This window comes from Dreissena polymorpha, chromosome 7 (assembly GCF_020536995.1).
Source record: "Dreissena polymorpha isolate Duluth1 chromosome 7, UMN_Dpol_1.0, whole genome shotgun sequence".
NCBI lineage: Eukaryota > Metazoa > Mollusca > Bivalvia > Myida > Dreissenidae > Dreissena > Dreissena polymorpha.
In genome coordinates this window covers 66,634,309-66,656,354 of record NC_068361.1, presented here as the reverse complement: position 1 = coordinate 66,656,354, position 22,046 = coordinate 66,634,309, and the positions used below count along the sequence as shown (strand labels likewise).

Here is a 22,046-nt window from a genome sequence, read left to right as displayed (position 1 = left end):
GCTGTGTGCTCACAGATCCAAAATGACAGACACAAATTTCTATTATTTTTTCCCAAAATCAGAAATCCACAAATTAATGTGTTCACAAAAAGTCATTATTTGAAAAACCAAGAAATTCCATGCAGACGACTATTAATGATTTTACATTAATATCCATGGACACTGTTTTGATGCCTAGGTGACTTATACATGTACCTCTTTCCTTTTAGTTTACTATTGTAAAATAAGGAATGCAAATGTTTTGATATATAAACTAACAATTCAATCATAACCTTGCTATAGTGAATGATGAGACAGGCACCTGTTTTGTTGCCTAGGTGACAGGCGATGGTTCGGAGGAGCAGATAATCCTGTCACTGAACGTGTACAGGGACAAGCCTACCCTGCTGACCCGGGCTTTCAACGCTCTGTTCAACAAGTTCCGCTTTGAGACCGTTAAGGCTCATTGTGCTGCGCTGGAGGTATGCTGTAATAATTTTGGTACAATTTATGTAATAATTGTTATTATTATGGAACATGCAGGTTGATTAAGCACTTTATACTGTCAAGGCACATAGTGCTGGGCTTGAGGTAAGTTAGGAGCCGCGTTCTGAGAAAACTGGGCTTAATGCTTGTGCGTATGTAGTCTACACAGGCTAATCAGGGACAACTCTTTGGGCCTAAACTGGATTTTTGCTAAGAAGAGACTTCTTTGAACAAAAAACTCAAAAAAAGTGTAAAGTGTTGTCCTGGATTGGCCATTGCCATCTTCACAGGCTAATCTGGGACAACCTTAGAAGAGAATTCCTTCAAGCCAAATATTCCATAGAAGCAGAAAAAAGGTCGACCTGGATAAGCCTGGTTCGAGGTTTTTATAAACAGCAGGTATGTATTACGCAAAAATAAATCCCCTGGTTTCCAAAATTCTCTTTCTTTTTCAAAGAAGACAATATTAAAAATACTTTAACAATCATTTAAGTACTTCCAAAAACCAGCACAGGATAGCAAAGTGCGGATTGAATATCCTTTCACACATTTAAACCAAATCATATGAGAGTCAAAATTAGATGTAGTCAGTTAGTAGTCCAAGATATACTACTCTCCCGAATGCCGGCATCAGTGTTGTCAGCCATGACCAATATATTACTGTTATTAGTGTTTTTGAAAGGTTTAAAAAAAGTCTGGTCAAGGTTTGTGTGTACGCTGAAGTTTGCATGCAACAAATACATATCTGTATGACTGCTACAGATAATTAATTGAAACTTCACAAATGTCCTAAGGATAATCAGGTGAGGTTAACAAACACCTAGATATTGTTCTGAAATTGTGTGTAGGTAAGTTGCAGGCTCATTTAGGGCAGGATTGCATTCATGGTCAAAGTTCACTGTCACTTAAAATAGATTTTTTTTCCTCTTGGTAACTTTTGTTTGGATGGAGGCATTGTGCTGTATGTTTGTTGGTAGCTTACATGTTGACCATGTTTAAGATGAATAATATGAGATTGGATGGAGGTATTGATGTCTGTGAATTGTGTGTGGTAGTAGCATACATGCAGACATTGCTTTCAAACTTTATAAAATTCAACTGAATTAATTGGTAAATAGTTAAAAATCTTGTTTCTTAGCATAGGCACATTTCATGTTTAAATTGATAAATTGTTATGCCCTTGGTAGGGTGGCATTTGGCAATTGAACTGTCAGTCCGTCTGTCAGTGTGTGCCTCTGTCCGAAAACTTTAACATTTTCCATAACTTCTGCAATATTGAAGATAGCATATTGATATTTGGCATGCATGTGTATCTCATGAGGTCATCCTTCAAGGTCAAAGGTAAAAAAATAAAATCCAAAGGAAGTAACATGCTTTAAAGAGAGATAATTTCTATTTTATATCATTTGGAAGGTACAGATCATTTTCACAAGGAAAGTAATATTTTTTAAAGGGATATAATTAATTTTTTTTTAAATTCAAAACGGCGCAGTAGGGGGCATTGTGCTTCTGACAAACAAATCTCTTTTTATTTCAGTTTTCATATACTATGTAACTGCTACAGGTGCTAAACTTCAAATATGTCTTTGTGGTCATTTTATCATGTGCTTGACAGAAAATGTACATTATAAATTAAAAGCTGAAGGATAGGACAGCTGTTGTTGTGTCTTATTAATTAGATAGACCATGAAACAATAGTGTGTGCCAAAAAACTTGATACATGTAGCTCTAAGGATTGCGTTATAGTGAGTAATAGATCATTATTTGTATTAAATTTGTACAAGTTTAATAATTAGTAATAGATAAATATATTTGCAAGCCTTTCCCCAGAGTTTTGTTAATGGGTCCAGGGGCATAGCCCTCATTTCAGAAGGGAGCATTTTTATTGCTTACTCTGCCATGTTTGAATTTTTATTTATAATGCACATATCATTTTTAATAAAGAGCAAAAGTATTTAAGACTAAATGTAAACACCACAAGATTGAAGCTCGATTTGTAGTTTCTCTTGAATGCCCAATTTTATAATTTATAACAAAAGAAGCAAGAGAATAATGCTAAGTATTGAAATTGATCACTACACAAATGCACTTGTATGCGGTGTGTAGATTTCTTTTCCAGTGTTGTATTCAGCATGTTGTTTCTTGTGAATATGTTTTTAACATATACTTGAAAAAAGACAGAACTGATGATAAAACTCATATACACGAAAGACTGACTTCTGTACAGAAATATAAAGAAAGTAATATACTTTTTATTTCTTACCCATTGCCAAAACATTTAAATTTCTGCTATGCGAATTTACTTACACATCACCTGCAGTCCTGATTTTTTTCCATTGGATTGGCAATGGTTGCCGGGCCCCAACAATAATCTTAAGCACCATTTTATGTTAAATGTTATTTGTTTACATCACTCCTAACTGAAATGGGAAGTCATAAATCTCCTGACAATCCCATAAATCAAAACACAATCCTTTAACCCTTTACCACTTAGAAGCAAAGTAAAAATGGCTATGTGCAAACAGCATAAAACAAGAACAGCTTGGGAGTAACTCGCAGTCTGTTCAGGTTTTATGCTGTTTGCTGCTCATCAGTATTTAAGTTTGGAGATAAAGCCTTAAAAACTAGTGAGAAAGTTCTTAAATTAAATATAATTTTGAAAGGGACTACAAATGCGTGAAAATACGTATCTATCGGTAAGTGGTAAAGTGTTAACACTGTAATACACATAGTTCACTGTATTTACCAAGGTTTGAATGGCTTCAACTACCTGGCTAATATTTGATTTGCAAAAACGTTTCGTGAGAGATTCTCTGAATAAGGGGCTAGCAGACCCACATTTTATTACTGTTAAGTTATGCAGTAGTCTGTTATGAGATTGACAGATGTGCTGTAGCAACTGATATGAGATTGACAGCTTTGCTATAGCAACTGCTATGAGATTGACAGCTTTGCTGTATCAACTGATATGAGGTTAACAGCTTTGCAATAGCAACTGATATGAGATTGACAGCTGTGCTGTAGCAACTGATATGAGATTGACAGCTTTGCTGTAGCAAGTAATATAAGATTGACAGCTTTGCTGTAGCAACTGATATGAGATTGACAGCTTTGCTGTAGCAAGTAATATAAGATTGACAGCTTTTTTGCTGTAGCAACCGATATGAGATTGACAGCTTTGCTGTAGCAACTGATATGAGATTGACAGCTTTGCTGTAGCAACTGATATGAGATTGACAGCTATTCTGTAGCAACTGATATGAGAATGAAAGCTTTGCGTAAGCAACTGACATGAGATTGACAGCTTTTTTTGCTGTAGCAACTGATATGAGATTGACAGCTTTTTTTGCTGTAGCAATTTGTACGAAATTGACAGCTTTTTTGCTGTAGCAAGTGCAACTGATACAAGATTGACAGCTTTTTTGCTGTATAAACTGATATGAGATGGACAGCTTTGCTCTAGCAATGTTTCGGAAACTAAGCAAAGCTGTTGTTTTTTTAATAGCTGAGGCAGACTTTGACCAGCGCAAAAAATTATAGTACAACCTGAATTGTTACAGTATTGGGCGAGGACTGAAACATCGCTTTTCTTTATTCTGATGCCATGCTTTTGGCCACTTTGGTAAACATGGTTTAATATCTATGCATGGAACAATCAGAACTCCACATTGTTGTTTATCAACGGATGCACATCAATAAATTGAGAATTTCTAATTTGAAAGAACACTTATGCTGTCATGTTTTAAGGTTTTACATGTACTTCTCTGTCCTTCTAGGCTATTGTGGAGGGTATGGAGAGAAATAAGCATGACAAACACGTGCAGATATCTGGCAGTGCGTCTCTGTTCTACATCGTGAAAGGGAGCAGAAAACCCTTCATAACACATGTCCAGAAAAGGTTTGGCTCTACATGTAATAAGTTTAGGATTCAATTATATAAATTCAGAATATAATGATTGTCGCCATGGTGAAGCAGATATGGTGTCCGCCTTGTAACTGGGATGTCATGGGTTCAATCCCAACTGGTCTAGCATTCTTTAAATCTCATAAACAGACACAAAGTAATGGTTCTACCCGGTAAACAGACTCATGAGGGTTTCTATAATCTATAGTCTTTTGATGCAATTGTGCTAAAATAAATAGGTTTAAACTAAATATAATGTTAATTTTACATCTTTCATAAGAAGAAAAAACGTTCCTTGTGCATATGCTGATTGTATGGCCATTTTCTAAAAGGACTGCTGGTTTGCATGTTTACTAAGAATTATATATTTCTCAATATTGTTCCAATACAAAATTATTTCTTTTGCATATCACAGATAAAAGTTTTTCTAGTTTCCACAGTCTGTGTAGACAAACTTTATAAATTATAGCAGCAGCAGTTAAATACCTGGAGTCTAGGCACAAATGATATGAATAACGTTGCTGTGATAGAATTTCAATCTACATGATTAAAAAAATTTGCCACTAGTTGTTAAACATGTTGACACAAGAATGCACACATAACAAACAAAATATGATTATTATTTATCTTAAAGTTAAATTAAATGAAACAGAAATTAAATTAAAATTTATATTTAAGCGATCTTTCTTGTGGATATAACTGTAGAGTTACTTTTTTCAGGCGAGTCATATACTGCCTGTTGGATGCAATGGAAAGACACATTACTGAACTAACTGTAAGTATTTTGAAGTATTTTAATAAAAATGCGCAATATATTGAAATTTCCTTCTCAGATAATGCTTAATAGCTGTCTTATGTTTGCTTCAAATTTTAATGGACATTAAAAAAAAAGCTAAAATTAATAAAATGATTCAATTTAATATTTACTAAAAATTTGAAATTTGTAAAATTCCATTTTCAGATGATGCGGAATGGCTGCCTCACGTTGTGTCATTTCAACATACCAGATGAAGTGGTAGGGAATAAAGTTTTCTGTTTATCATTTTCCCACTCAGAAGCAAAGAGAAAATGGCTATATGCAAACAGCATAAAACCTGAACAGCCTGCAAGTTACTTGCAGTCTGTTCAGGTTTTATGCTGTTTGCTGTTCATCAGTATCTAAGGGTTGAAAATGAAGCCTTTAAAACTTGAATTCAGTACGAAAGGTTTTTAATCAAATTTTACTTTCTAAGGGACTACAATTGCTTCAAAATAAGTATCTATGTAGTAAAGGGTTATATACTTATTTACTTATTCATATGTGCCGTGCTCTTGAAAAACAGGGTTTAATAATTCATGTGCATAAAGTGGCTTCCCATATTAGCCTGTGAAATCCTCATAGGCTATTGAGGGACGACTTTTCCCTGTTAGGACTGCACAGGCTTTACTGGGATGATTGTTAGGACTGCACAGGCTTTACTGGGATGATTGTTAGGACTGCACAGGCTTTACTGGGATGATTGTTAGGACTGCACAGGCTTTACTGGGATGATTGTTAGGACTGCACAGGCTTTACTGGGATGATTGTTAGGACTGCACAGGCTTTACTGGGATGATTGTTAGGACTGCACAGGCTTTACTGGGATGATGCTACTTTTCCCTGTTAGGACTGCACAGGCTTTACTGGGATGATGCTACTGTATCAAAGCGGCGCAGTAGGGGGCGTTGTGTTTCTGACAAACACATCCCTTGTTTGTTAATTTTATGCTAGTGAAAACTAAAAAGAGTGAATAATCATTGAACAAATTTTATTTCATTAGTTGCTGCAGAAATGTGTTTTTATGTCCCCCACCCACTATAGTGGGGGACATATTGTTTTTGCCCTGTCTGTTGGTCTGTTCATTGGTCTGTTTGCTCCAACTTTAACATTTGTAATAACTTTTTCAATATTAAAGATAGCAACTTGATATTTGGCATGCATGAGAATCTCATGGAGCTGCACATTTTAAGTGGTGAAAGGTCAAGGTCATCCTTCAAGGTCAGAGGTCAAATATATGTGGCCAAAATCGCTCATTTAATGAATACTTATGCAATATTGAAGATAGCAACTTTATTTTTGGCATGCATGTGTATCTCATGGAGCCGCACATTTTGAGTGGTGAAAGGTCAAGGTCATCCTTCAAGGTCAGAGGTCAAATATATGTGGCCAAAATCGCTCATTTTATGAATACTTTGGCAATATTGAAGATACCAACTTGATATTTGGCATGCATGTGTATCTCATGGAGCTGCACATTTTGAGTGGTGAAAGGTCAAGGTCATCCTTCAAGGTCAGAGGTCAAGTATATGTGGCCAAAATCGCTCATTTTATGAATACTTTGGCAATATTAAAGATACCAACTTGATATTTGGCATGCATGTGTTTCTCATGGAGGCGCACATTTTGAGTGGTGAAAGGTCAAGGTCATCCTTCAAGGTCAAAGGCCAAACAAACAAAAAAATTCAAAGGGGCGCAGAATGGGACATAGTGTTTCTGACAAACACATTTTTCAATATTGAAGATAGCAACTTGATATTTGGCATGCATGTGTATCTCATGAAGCTGCACATTTTGAGTGGTGGAAATTCAAGGTCAAGGTTATCGTTCAAGGTAAAACAAATTAAAAAAAATTGTTTCAAAGCGGCGTTCTCATGAAGCTGCATATTTTGAGTGGTGGATGTTCAAGGTCATCCTTCAAGGTCAAGGTCATCCTTCAAGGTCAAAGGTAAAAAAAAATAAAAAAAATTCAAAGCAGCGTTCTCATGAAGCTGCATATTTTTAGTGGTGGAAGTTCAAGGTCAAGGTCATCCTTCAAGGTCAAAGGTCAAAAAAATATATAAAAAATTCAAAGCGGCGTTCTCATGAAGCTGCCCATTTTGAGTGGTGGAAGTTCAAGGTCAAGGTCATCCTTCAAGGTCAAGGTCATCCTTCAAGGTCAAAGGTAAAAAAAAATAAAAAATTAAAGAGGCGTTCTCATGAAGCTTCACATTTTGAGTGGTGGAAGTTCAACGTCATCCTTCAAGGGCAAAGTCATCCTTCAAGGTCAAAGGTGATTTTTTTTTCAAAGCAGCGTTCTCATAAAGTTGCACATTTTTAATGGTGGAAGTTCAAGGTCAAGGTCATCCTTCAAGGTCAAGGTCATCCTTCAAGGACAAAGGTCAAAAAGAGGAAAATTTATTCCACAGTGGTTTATTTCGACAATGCACGTCTGATGATGGGATAAAAAAACAGTACATGCCTTTGTAGCTACATTGTTATGTGAATCCAAGCTCTATGGTAAAAAACAACAGTTTATCCCTTTGGAGCTTCACTGTTAAATGAATCCATGCTCTATGGTTAAAAAATTGTATTGCCCTTTGTAGCTTCACTGTTACAATCAAATATTTGTTTTCTGATACAGATGTTGAAGATGATGTAACATATATATTTCCCCTTTGTAGCTCCACTGTTACAATCGCCTGGTGCGGGTGCTGATACAGATGTTGAAGCACGAGCACAACGATGATTTCCTCCTGCGTATAGGCATCTTCCTGCTGAACAGCCTAGCCTGCCAGGTCGAGAGCGAACAGAAAAAGGTCCTGGGAGACCTGGAGATTGTTGAGGTACGCAGTATTGAAACTTTAAGCATTTGTTTGGAGTCATCTTGTGAGGTCACTGACCAAGTTCCATAATGTTTTTTTTTTATATTAGAAAATTGGTAAAGGTAAACATGCAAGATTTTCATTTCACTATTCCTAATATAGGTATTCAATTAAAAATGCAAATAAATGTTCGGGGTCATTGGATTAGGTCATAGACCAAGGTTCATAACCTTGATGAGCAAATAGGCAGATTATGTCCCTTTTTGTGGATAGAAGATTCAGTTAAGATTAACGTTAAACATTTATATCTTTGTTTCTGTTACAGCTATTCTAAAATTCATATCACACATCTGTTTGGTGTCATTGCATGAGGTCAGTGATTAGGTTTCAAAACTTTTGACCTGCAATTTAGCACGTATATGCCTCATTTTGTACTGAGAAAATTTAGTTGATTCAAACATGCTACCTTTGGGTACCTTAAGAAATCAAAATATGTTGTACCTGTGGGTACTGTAAGAAAAAAAACACAATCTGATATGACCTTGGTTTCTGAATTGCTAGGTGATGTGCAAGATCATACAGAATAAGTTGAAGAACAAAGTCTGTGACGAGATACTGGAGGTGTGCTGGAGTACACTGTGGAATGTAACAGGTAACATGGGCAAAAAATGTCTGAGACAGGTGCAAGGGATTTTTACCTTGCTTTGAGGAAAAGGCCTAGACTTTCATTTTGGGTAAATCATCTTTCAATAAAACTGAGAAACTCACAATATACCAGGAGAAGGATAATGGTTTATGCTTTCTATGTTTTGGATGAAGATATATATGACTGCCCCTATATTGGCGGGAAGGGTGGATGCTTAAGATGCGTGCGTGTGTGCGTCCGTCAACATTTTGTTTGTGTAGACAATAGAGGTCACAGTTTTCATCCAATCTTTCTGAAATTTGGTCAGAATGTTTATCTTGATGAAATCTGGGTTGGGAATGTATTTGGGTCATCTGGGGTTTAAAACTAGGTCACTAGGTCAAAAACTAGGTCACCGGGTCAAATAATAGAAAAACCTTGTGTAGACAACAGAGGTCGCAGTTGTCATCCAATCTTTATGAAATTTGGTCAGAATGTTTATCTTGATGAAATCTGGGTTGGGATTGTATTTGGGTCATTTGGGGTCAGAAACTAGGTCACTAGGTCAAATCATAGAAAACCCTTGTGTAGACAATAGAGGTCACAGTTTTCATCAGATCTTAATTAAAATTGTCAGAATGTTTGTCTTGTTAAGATATGTGTTGGGATTGAATTTGGGTCATCTAGGTTCAAAAACTAGGTCACTAAGTCAAATTATAAAAGCATCTTTTGTAGACAGTAGAGGTCACAGTTTTCATCCAAACTTCCACCCAAACTTAATTAAATTTGGCCAGAATGTTTATCTTGATGAAATCTGGGTTGGGATTGTATTTGGGTCATCTGTGGTCAAAAACTAGGTCACTAGGTCAAATCATAGAAATACCTTGTGTAGACGATAGAGGTCATAGTTTTCATCTTATCTTAATGAAGTATGGTCAGAATGTTTATCTTCATAATATCTGATTTTGGAATATATATGGGTCATCTGGGGTCAAAAATTAGGTCACCGGGCCAATTCTAGTAAAAGCATGTGTAGATGAAAGAGGTCACAGTTTTCCTAATGACTTAATGACATTTTGTCAGAATGTATTAATTAATGAAATCTTTCTTGGGATTGTATATGGGTCTGATAGAATTTAAGTTGATGTAGCAAGGTAAGGCAGGTGAGCGATTCATGGCCATTATGGCCCTCTTGTTTCTGTAAAATCCTATCATGATGGTATGTTTTTCCCATCAAATCCTATTAATAAATAATGATGGTGTGTTTTTCCCATCAAATCCTATTATGATGGTAGATCTTTCCCATCAGATCCTTTTATGATGGTATGTTTTTTCCGTCAAATCCTATACTTATGGTATGTTTTTTTCATCGAATCCTATTATGATGGCATGTTTTTTTCCATCAAATCCTATTTTGATGATAGGTTTTTCCCATCAAATCCTGTTATTTTCCTTCGCAGATGAGACTGAGTCAAACTGCACACGGTTCATGAACCAACAGGGGATGTACCTGTTTCTTGACTGCTTTAATGTAAGTACAAACACACGGAGCCTTGTTCTGGGAAGTATCATCCCAGATAAGCATATGCAGTCTGCACAGGCTAAACAGGGACAATACTTTCCACTTTTATGGCATTTTTTTTAGAGAAAGCCTCTTAGCAGAAATCCAGTCTAGACAGAAAGTGTAGTCCCTGGTTAGCCTTAGTGGACTGCACAGGCTTATCTCGGATGACACTTTACCTATGGATTCATCCCCGTTTTCTCAGATCAAGGCTCAATTCAAACCTGCTAATTTAATACTATACTAACACATGCATTTACAACCTGTGTTTTTGAAAAAATCAACCTTATCTGTGCTATTGTAACAATTGGCTTGAATTATTAACTATGTAAGATGTGTGCTTCACTTCAGTGCGAAATGAGATATGGGGTGTTTTTGAATTTTGTACATTTGTCTTCAGCTCAGTAGCCACCAGCTATAATCTTTATAATTATTTCTAATTGTCTCCATTAAAATTTGTTTTGTTTTCTTGCACATTCAATTTTTTTAATTTTAGTACCAGGAATTCGTGGCTGTAATTTTCCAATGTGTTTGTATTAAATATGTGGATCAGTCAACACACAAGAATAAATATAATTTATAATTTCACAGTGTTGCAATTACAATTACAGTTAGATATATGTTCCTGTTTGAGTGCATTTGTGATGTGTCTGTGTGGGCTTATCCCGACATATCCAGACTTATCCAGACATATCCAGACTTATCCAGACATACCCAGACTTATCCAGACTTATCCAGACATATCCAGACTTATTCAGACTTATCCAGACTTACCCAGACTTTTCCAGACTTATCCAGACATACCCAGACTTATCCAGACATATCCAGACTTACCAAGGCTTATCCAGACTTATTCAGACTTATCCAGATATATCAAGACTTATCCAGACTTATCCAGACTAGGACTGTAATGAATACACTAGGTGACGAATACGTTACTTATCACAAATACAGGGTGGCGAATACGAATATTTATTTGCGAATATGAATTTCAATGATCAAAAGTAATACTGACAACTTGACATGACATTATAAAGTATGAAACTATGAGTATTTGTCAATTTGATTTATTGAGTATCATTGCATACTGAAAATATGAAATATAACACTTTGAAATAACAAAAAAACACTGACTAGAACTGATTAAAGTTTGAACACAGTTTTGAAAACATTACTAGTACCAATGAAATCCTTGAGTAGAACAATTAATCAACTTGACATGACATTATATAGTATGAAACTAATTTCCCTTTGCTAGGGTCCATGTTTGTTGATAAGTTTCACAATCATTGTCGTAAAGATAAACAAAAAAGAAATTCCGTCTGCTAATCCTTTGTGTGTATGTTTGAGCATCAAATTACTCGTATTTACCTAAATAAACATTAAACAACCATCGAAAGATTTTTCAATTCAATGTCGTAAATATTCAACTGGTGCATGCAAATTTTTTGTTGATAATCTCACTGTGTACCATAGTGGGTGGAGTAAACAAGATGAAAAACGCCGGAATAAGGAGAAAAACATTTAAATATAGGGGTTTATTGTTTGAACCTTCATTTGTAGGATAAGATAAGATGATTAAACTTTCAAACTCGAAACTACGTTGTTTGTATTCGTCAAATATTCGGTTCGGGAGGTGGCGAATAACGAAAACGATTCGTCCACAGCCGTATTCGAGTAATTCGAATATTCGAAAGTATCGTTACAGCTCTAATCCAGACTCATCCAGACATATCCAGACTTACTGTATTCAGATTTATCCAGACATATCCATACTTATTCAGACTTATCCAGACTTATTCAGACATATTCAGACTTATCCAGACTTATCCAGACATATTCAGACTTATCCAGACATTTCCAGGCCTATTAAGAGACATTCATATCCAGACTTACCCAGACATATCCAGACTCATCAAGACTTATCCAGACATATTCGGACTTATTCAGACTTATCCTGACAAATGCTGACTATTCCATCTAATTTTTTTGGCATTTTTTTAAGTACAAGCTACGTTTTGAACATGTGAAGACAGTGAGTAGCCTGTTAGACCCATGTCCCTTGCTTAGAGGTATATGTAGCTCTTCTAAAATGTTTGGCTTACTCCTGCTTGTCTTGACTGAAACTTCATATTTTATAAGTCTTTTTTCAAATAACATGCTTCCCATGTTCATCCTATTTGTTTTTGGCAAAGGTCAAGGACTTTTTGCCATATTAAAAATAAATGTTATTTTATGGCGTTCTTGACAAAAAGCAGGACATGTTGCTGCCAGGCAAAAGTGTGCGTTTGTTCATGTTAATGTTTGCTGTACTTGAAGGAGTTTTCTGACAAAGAGGAGTTGCTGAGAAACATGATGGGTCTGATGGTAAGTGGAAGTTTTTACCAAAACTTATCATCAGTATTATGAAACTATTGTGTTTTTACATATTGTATGTCTATCATAACTTGTATCATTAAATACTTTCACAACATTAATATCCAAACTAATCAGCAGTGTTATGAAACTATTATATTTTGATATCAAATGTCTACCATAACTTGCCACATAAGATGCTTTCACAAAACTAATTAATCAAAACTAATAATCAGTATTATTCAACTATTATCTATTAGTGGCACATGTTAAGCAGTTATATATGTTGTACGCATCAAGCATTTGCACATTGTAATATTGATCAGATCATGTTGTCATGTTTGTGACAGTCAATGAATGTCAAGAAGCTGGGAAGTAGTTTAAACTATTTCCATAAAAAATAGATTGGTTGAATGACCTATTTAAATTGAATAATATATAAAATAATTCCTACTGGGTTCAAACAATTAAAGATCATAAACAACTACCAAGCTGATATTGTTACAATGAGATCCACACATTATTCTCGTGTATGTTATTTTTCAGGGAAATATTGCAGAAGTGCAGAAGCTGAGGCAAAACTTGATGAATGAGGAGTATGTCACAGTGTTCACGTAAGTCAGGAAGTATAACTCTTGCCTTCAATTGATCAGAATTATGCCCCTTTTTGAGAAAATTGGTTAAGATAAACATGCCACATCTCTGTTACTAAAAAATAGCAAAATGGTTTCCACTCAAACAATTAATTCTGGAGGAAAGTATTGTGCTATATTTTTAGCTCGACTATTATATATGAAATATATATAGTGGAGCTATCCTATTCACCCCCGCGTCGGCGTTTGCGTTGGCGTTTGCGTTGGCGTTTGCGTTGGCGTGCAAATGTTAAAGTTTGCGTACTACCCCAAATATTTTCAATGTCCCTTGACATATTGCTTTCATATTTTGCATACTTGTTAACCAACATTACCCCATCCTATAAACAAGAGCAGACAACTCTATCAAGCATTTTGTAATAATTATGGCCCCTTTTTCACTTAGAATTTGCAGCAAATGTTAAAGTTTGGGTACTACCCCAAATATTTCCCATGTCCCTTGACATATTGCTTTCATATTTTGCATACTTGTTTACCAACATCACTCCAATCTATAAACAAGAGCAGACAACTATATCAAGCAAGTTGACAGAGTTATGGCCCCTTTTATATTTAGATAATTGAACATTTTGCTTAAATTGCCTAAACTTCTTTATTTATGATCAGATTTTATTAATACTTTGACAAATCAACACTTACCTGAATATCACAATGGATTCCGCCCAAACAATACCCAACGCCCCACCCAGGATGCCCCCCCCCCAAATATTTTTTTTTCCTATTTTTATTTTTAGCTCGACTATTATATATGAAATATATATAGTGGAGCTATCCTACTCACCCCGGCGTCGGCGTTTCCGTTCCGGTCCGTTTGTGTGCACATGTTAAAGTTTTCGTACTACCCCAATTATTTTCATTGTCCCTTGACATATGGCTTTCATATTTTGCATACTTGTTTACCAACATGACCCCAACCAATTAAGAAGAGCAGACAACTCTATCAAGCATTTTGTCATAATTATGGCCCCTTTTCCACTTAGAATATGCAGCAAATGTTAAAGTTTTCGTACTACCCCATTTATTTTCATTGCCCCTTGACATATTGCTTTCATATTTTGCATACTTGTTTACCAACATGACCCCAACCTATAAACAAGAGCAGACATCTCGTTCAAGCATTTTGTCAGAATAAATGCCTCTTTTATACTTAGAATATGCATATTATTGATAAATCTTTGTTAAAGTTTGCGTACTTCCCCAAATATTTCCTATATCCTTTGACATATTGCTTTTATATGTTGCATACTTGTTAACCAATATGACCCAAACCTATAAACAAGAGCAGAACACTGTATTAAGCATTTTGACATAATTATGGCCCCTTTTACACTTAGAAAATTGAACATTTTGCTTAATTTGCCATAACTTCTCTATTTATGATCACATTTTATTATTACTTTGACAAAACAACACTTACCTGGATACCACAATGGATTCCACCCAAACAATACCCCACGCCCCTACACATCATCTAATAAATTACCACACCCCACATTATACCCCCCTCTCACCCCCTACCCCCCCCCCCCAATTTTTTTTGTTTGTTAAACATCATCTTATAAATTACCACACCCCACATTATACCCCCCTCTCACCACCCCCAACCCTCCCTAACCCCCCAAAAAAAATATTTTTCCTTTTTTTATTTTTGAAAGATCGTCTAATAAATGACCACACCCCACATTATACCCCCTCTAACCCCCCCCCCCCCCAAAAAAAATAATTTTTTTTCCTTTTTTTATTTTTTAAAGATTGTCTAATAAATTAATGAATATGAACAATTTCCCCATGATGAGTTATGTTATACTGTCCAGCACTCAAATAGTCGTGCGCGCTGTCCTCTGACAGCTCTTGTTGAAAGATCATCTAATAAATGACCACATCCCACATAATATCGTCCTCTCACCCCTCCCCCTAAACCCCCCATAAAAAATAATAATTTTTTCCTTTTTTATTTTTGAAACATCATCTAATAAATGACCACACCCCACATTATACCCCCCTCTAAACCCCACTTCCCCCCCCCCCCCAATTTTTTTTATTTGTTTTCCTTTTTATTTTTGAACGTTTTTGAAAGATTGTCTAATAAATTATTGAATATGAACAATTTCCCCATGATTGCTTACGTTATACTGTCAAGCACTCGAATATTCGAGCGCGCTGTCCTTTGACAGCTCTTGTTTTGTATGTTGGAACCAACATCAGTTCATAAAGGCAAGCTTCTTGATCGACCATTTTGCTTTCAAAATTAATGGCTCTTTTGATTGGTACTGTGTCAAAGACAGCATGATGATTTAACCAATCAATCCATAGGTCATTCTAACTGTTACATAAGGGCATTTGTTATCTATCTTTATCCAGTCAATTTATTGAAAATAAATCTCTATATTTCAGTCGAAATGTATGTTAATGATTTATGTTTTTTATTTGTGGATAGGCAGCTCATCAATATTCATAAATATTATAATCTGACTGTAAATTTTTCTACAGGATAAAGTGTAGTGATGATGAATATATGTAGTAGGTTTTGGTGATAGCATTAAAATACTTAAATAAAAGATATGTCTGTCAATCAATTGAGGAAAATAATTCAATAAAATCTACCATTCTGTAATTTAAAAAAAGTTTGAATGTAAGCTTTGTTCTAGGGAAACTGATCTTAATGCATGTGAATAAAGTGTCTGCACAGGCTAATCAGGGACTACCTGCTCTGCTTGGTATATAACAGGGAAGTCTCTTCTAAGCGAAACATCCTGTTCAGGTGTAAAGTGTTTTCCCAGAACAATTCTCATATTGTTCATTTGTCAATCAGAAACTTCTTGTCAAATTTCCCCATAAAACCATTCTGTCATTAAATCAAATACTAATTGCATAATGACTTTTTTGTCATTCAGAAACTTCTTGGAGTCAAAGAAAGATGGGATAGAAGTGAGCTACAATGCTGCAGGAGTTCTCTCCCATCTCCTATCAGACGGGGAGGAAGCCTGGAGGGTAGAAATCCCTAGTCGAGATGAGGTGATCCTGCGTATAGTGCAGGCTATACAGCGCTGGCCCCTTGAAAGCCAGCGCAACATCAACTACAGATCGTTTGGACCAATCCTGAATCTGGTTCGGTGTTTCAGGTCTCATGCCTCACAGTATTGGGCCGTCTGGGCCCTTTGTAATCTCACAAAAGTGTATCGTAAGTGCTCCCATTTGTATAAAGTTTGTGATTACCTTTTTGTCAGTTGTTTATTTTCCATCGTGCTCAGTCAGGCATTCATATTTACCTTGTAAACATTCTAAATATTGTCATTTGTTTGTTGTCGGTAGTGCTCAGTCAGGCATCCACATTTACCTTGTAAACATTCTAAATATTGTCATTTGTTTGTTGTCGGTAGTGCTCAGTCAGGCATCCACATTTACCTTGTAAACATTCTAAATATTGTCATTTGTTTGTTGTCGGTAGTGCTCAGTCAGGCATCCACATTTACCTTGTAAACATTCTAAATATTGTCATTTGTTTGTTGTCGGTAGTGCTCAGTCAGGCATCCACATTTACCTTGTAAACATTCCAAATATTGTCATTTGTTTGTTGTCAGTAGTGCTCAGTCAGGCATCCACATTTATCTTGTAAACATTCTAAATATTATCATTTGTTTGTTGTCGGTAGTGCTCAGTCAGGCATACACATTTATTTTGTAAACATTCCAAATATTGTCATTTGTTTGTTGTCGGTAGTGCTCAGTCAGGCATTCACATTTACCTTGTAAACATTCTAAATATTGTCATTTGTTTGTTGTCGGTAGTGCTCAGTCAGGCATCCAAATTTACCTTGTAAACATTCTAAATATTGTCATTTGTTTGTTGTAGGTAGTGCTCAGTCAGGCATCCACATTTACCTTGTAAACATTCTAAATATTGTCATTTGTTTGTTGTCGGTAGTGCTCAGTCAGGCATCCACATTTACCTTGTAAACATTCTAAATATTGTCATTTGTTTGTTGTCGGTAGTGCTCAGTCAGGCATCCACATTTACCTTGTAAACATTCTAAATATTGTCATTTGTTTGTTGTCGGTAGTGCTCAGTCAGGCATCCACATTTACCTTGTAAACACTCTACGGATGCTATATTTGAGCCTCTTTCTGGGAAAACGCTGCTAATGCATGTGCTTCAAATGACCTCCCAGATTTGACTTAACTGTCTGCACAAGCTAATCAAGGATGACTTATTCTGATTTAATGTTATTTTTTGTTTAAAGGAAGTTTCTTCTTAGCAACTATGAAGGTAAGGTAGAAGTATCTGTCTGCGCCAGCTAATCTAGTACGACACTTTGCACACATGCTTTTAGCCCCATGTTCCTAGAGTGAGGCTCAATGACCTATTGATACTCAATTGTCATGGGTCATACATAGTCCGTCATCCAACATTTACCTTGTGCACATTCTTCAGAGGCTTAATTTATTGCCTTATTACCAGTATGAAACAAGGTCAGAGTGTTTGTCACATTGATAACTCAGCTCAAGTTGAAACAGGTGGTGTCAATAACTTGGTCAGTTGGTCAATATGAAGAAAAATAACATTCTAATTTTTTGTTCAATCAGCTTCAGATTTTTTTGAGCGTTAATTTTAAAGACCTAACTGCTTATTTAAAAAGTCATGTATTGCCCAGAATTGTGTGTACTGTTTGAGTTGTCCTCTATTTTCTTCAAAAGTCTTTTTTTAATGGCGCGACAGATTAACATTAAACTTCACAGAAATTTTCCTTGGGTGACCTTTTTATGAAGTTGTTCAATATGTTCCATTCTGCTGATGTGGGAAAGTTTGTTTAAATCATGCCCATTTGGTATAAGCAGGGCACATCTAAGGAGTCATGTAATAAATATGGACTAATATAACCAAATAATTTTAAGAGTCTTTCTTTAATGACATAACCTTGAGATATAATATTTGGCATGTAACATGGATCTGAGTTTGTTCAGTTTCGTTGTATAAACCAATGTTTTTTAAAAGTGAAATGTGGTAAAATAACAAGTATTGTTTGATTCTTTATGGTGCCCTTCAAATAAACTAGCCCCAAACTTTCATGAATGTCATGATTTTAAATAATTTACTAAATTGTTCACTAATTAGCTTTTAGGATAATATCCCCAAGCAATATTTTACTCAATGAAACATGCCATACTCTGTTGTTTTATTTCATTTTAGCTGACAAGTACATCAAGCTGTTGAAGGAAGAAGGTGGTCTGGAAATTCTGGAGAAGGTCACGCGAGATCCGCGCCCCATCACAGCAATTAAAGAGTTGGCCAGACAGGTCATAGACCGAGTACAAATGCCAGTCGAGGCTTCAGAGGAGATGAATGAATAACGCTTCTATTGAAGTCTGCGCCCGTATTCACCAACCCATTCTTAGACTTAAGAATAAAGAATAGACTTAGAAGCAAAAAAAAAATGTTCAGCTTTTGAATATATACAGACTACCACTGGTGATTATGTCATCAACATTATTATGAACATGAACAATGATGTAAATGAAGTTTGTTAGTGCTAAGTTTATTTAATATTCCAGTTGAAAGAATATTCTTTATTCTTAGACTCAAGTCAGAAAATTGTTTGATGGATACGGGGCCTCAAGTGACAACATTGTATGGGAATATCGATACTTGAGCCTCGTTTCGGGAAAACTGGGCTTAATGCATGTGTGTAAAAGTCAAACCAGATTAGCCTGTGCACAGTGCCAAGGCTAGCGCTCCAGGCGTTCTAAGCCTCGCAACATAAACTTCTCTTTATTCAACGCTAACCTAGTATTCTCTATCTACACAAGTATCATAATGCAATCAACAGTTAGTTACTGCGTGTCATTATTGTCCCCTACCGGTTTCACCGGAGGGGACTTAAGGTTTGCACTCTGTCTGTCTATCTGTCTGTCAGTCAGTCACACTTTTCTGGATCCTGCGATGACTTTAAAAGTTCTTAATTTTTTTTCATGTAACTTGAAACATGGATAGATGGCAATATGGACATTATGCACGTCTTTTCATTTTGTTCCTACGTCAAAAATTCTGGTTGCTATGGCAACAAATAGACTAGAAATACTGCTGAAAATGGTGGTTTTCTGGATCCTGCGATAACTTTCAAAGTTCTAAATATTTTTTCATGAAACTTGAAACATGAATAGATGACAATATGGATATTATGCACGTCATTTCATTTTGTTCCTACGTCGAAAATTCTGGTTGCTATGGCAACAACAACAAAAAATTCTGACAATGGTGGAATTTCTGACAATGGTAGAGCTGGTAGGGGACTTTATTGCTTGGCAAAAGTCTTGTTTTTTTTAATTCAATATGTGCTGAGATTAGATAACTAAGAATACACAAAGGCTTTAAGCATTCAGTCAAGTACATGTTCCATAACTGTATTTTATTAAGTATGGTTTCTAAATGGTGGAGAAAAGTCGTATGTTTTGTAAATTGATGGTTTTCCAAGTGACTTGTTAATATGTTGAAAAAAATGTTAATTTATTATTATTAAATTATAATAACTGTGCCCTTCAGCATAACTTATTTGCTTATCTCTCTCTCACAATTAAGTTTGATCACACCGTTCACACATATTTTTGTACATACAGTTGCAACTAAATGTTCATGTTACTGTATACATTTTGTGTTAAAGAATGGATATTAAATTAATTAAAATATTATAATATATGTAATACTTAATTACTTAATCGTACATTATAAGTCAACATTCATAATATTTTATGTTTACACAAAATATTGAACCAGTACAGTAAGAACCTTCTGAAATTCTTAAATATTCACATATTTATATGTTATTGAAAAACATTTTGCATATGCCATGCAAAACTGCCAAAAGTTCTATAAATTATTAGCAAAACTTTTTAAAAGTCAACTGCATGTTATTTGAAACATCCAGTTTTCGAAATCATATAAAAAGCCCTAATTGTTCTTAAACTTGTACACATATTTATTGTTATTTCAAACGGTAAATACAACGGTAACCTTTCCTATGGTAATTCCATTGTATATGGTCGTCTTGATTAAGGCACGAATCCACCAGTTGCCAACGGAATATAATCATGATAACTGTTTTTGAATATGCCTTTACTTTTTTTCTGAAAATGCAATTTTATGTTAAATTGTTAACGTATTTTTTGTCTGATCTTGAAATGGTTTGCTGAGCAATATATGCAACAATGTAACCAAATGCTTGTATCGGATGTAATTCAACCAATTCGGAATATGCTCAAAAGGTTCACATCATGATTAGATAGCTATATGACAGCTTTCCTTTTTCTAAATAATAGTATGGCAAGTACTTATGGTGGTGTTTTTTTCTTTCCTCCAAAATTGTTCGTTAGTCTTGGCAATTAATTTTTAATAATGATAATCGGGTTACAAGAAGGAAATTTTGGGTTAACCAATTTATGTGATCACTGCGTTGTAAAATTAATAATTTGTATGCTTTTGTAACTATGTATATTAGTGTAGATATAATTTACATTTTTCATGTAAATTGGCAATGCACTTTCTGTTATTAAACCGTGACTACAACTTCATTGTTTATAGTTGTGTATGGTATTGATAGTTCCTGTTCTATTGACATGTAAAATACATGACTATTATGACTTTCTTGATTTGAAGCCACTGGCAAAAAAGTGATTCTGAATATTGAACACCAAATACTTGCTGTGTGGTAGTGGTGGTCCCAAACACGTTGTCGAGCGTTGATGGATTTTATAAAGGTTTATAGGCAAAAATGACAATAAGGACCAAGCCTCAAGGTCAAGGTCACAATTCAAGGTCACAGATAATCAGATCATCATAGGACTCTAGTGCACTTAACCATTAGGTCAACACATATGATTAAATGCAAAATGAGAAATTTGTGGAAACTAATTAAAAATTTAGAAAAACAAAACAAATTAGTACCGAAGTTGTGACTACACAGAAATGACAGTAGTGGTCGCTTAAAACGTTGTTTTTTTTAAATTTGAAAATTAACTTTTTGACGTCGTAATTGTAGGTGTTGAATATATTTATTTCAAAAGTTAGTGAAAGAGCTAATTTCCAAATTGAAAAAAAAAGTTTTTAAGCGACCACTACTGTCATTTCTGTGTAGTCACAACATCAGTACTAATTATGCCCCCCTTCGAAGAAGAGGGTGTATATTGCTTTGCTCGTGTCTGTCGGTCTGTCGGTCCGTCCACCAGGTGGTTTCTGGATGATAACTCAAGAACGCTTGGGCCTATTATCATGAAACTTCATAGGTACATTGATCATTACTCGCAGATGACCCCTATTGATTTTGAGGTCACTAGGTCAAAGGTCAAGGTCACGGTGACCCGAAATAGTAAAATGGTTTTTGGATGATAACTCAAGAACGCATACACGGCCAACAGGGCGAACTCTGAACAATATAACTGAAGCAACAACTGGTCTGTAATCCTAAATCTATAATTATCAGTCCAATGAAACATCATCCTTTGAGTAAAATAAAGTGGATCATGAGAATCAGAATATGAGATTTTTTGTATATTTTGTTTATAAAATATTGTGTTAATGTTTAATTTTGTTGATTAATATAAATATAAACAGGACAGGGGAGGTAATACACTATTATATCTTTCTTATATACAGGGGAAACAAATGCAATAAGTTTAAATTTCATGTTTCATAAATAGAGGATATTTATCATGTCAGTGTGAGATCATTTGTTATTTTTATGATCACATTTTATTATTACTTTGACAAAACAACACTTTCCTGAATACCACAATGGATTCCACCCAAACAATACCCCACGCCCCTACCAGAATCCCTCCCCCCCAACCTCACCCCCCAATTTTTTTTAAACATCTAATAAATTACCCCACCCCA

The 22,046-nt window shown here is 35.3% G+C and overlaps 1 protein-coding gene across 1 annotated transcript in view; it reads left to right on the top strand.

Moving 5' to 3' along the window:
* Positions 1–20,720, top strand: part of LOC127837888 (protein zer-1 homolog) — a 35,398-nt gene extending 14,678 nt beyond the window's left edge. The window contains exons 5-15 of the mRNA XM_052365336.1: positions 318–461; positions 4,242–4,363; positions 5,090–5,144; positions 5,331–5,384; positions 7,829–7,990; positions 8,531–8,621; positions 10,055–10,125; positions 12,475–12,522; positions 13,057–13,124; positions 16,058–16,344; positions 18,351–20,720. Of these exons, the coding sequence (XP_052221296.1) occupies positions 318–461; positions 4,242–4,363; positions 5,090–5,144; positions 5,331–5,384; positions 7,829–7,990; positions 8,531–8,621; positions 10,055–10,125; positions 12,475–12,522; positions 13,057–13,124; positions 16,058–16,344; positions 18,351–18,511 (1,263 nt within the window). The 3' untranslated portion in view covers positions 18,512–20,720. The remainder of the gene's footprint in view (positions 1–317; positions 462–4,241; positions 4,364–5,089; positions 5,145–5,330; positions 5,385–7,828; positions 7,991–8,530; positions 8,622–10,054; positions 10,126–12,474; positions 12,523–13,056; positions 13,125–16,057; positions 16,345–18,350) is intronic.
* Positions 20,721–22,046: the final 1,326 nt, after the last annotated feature.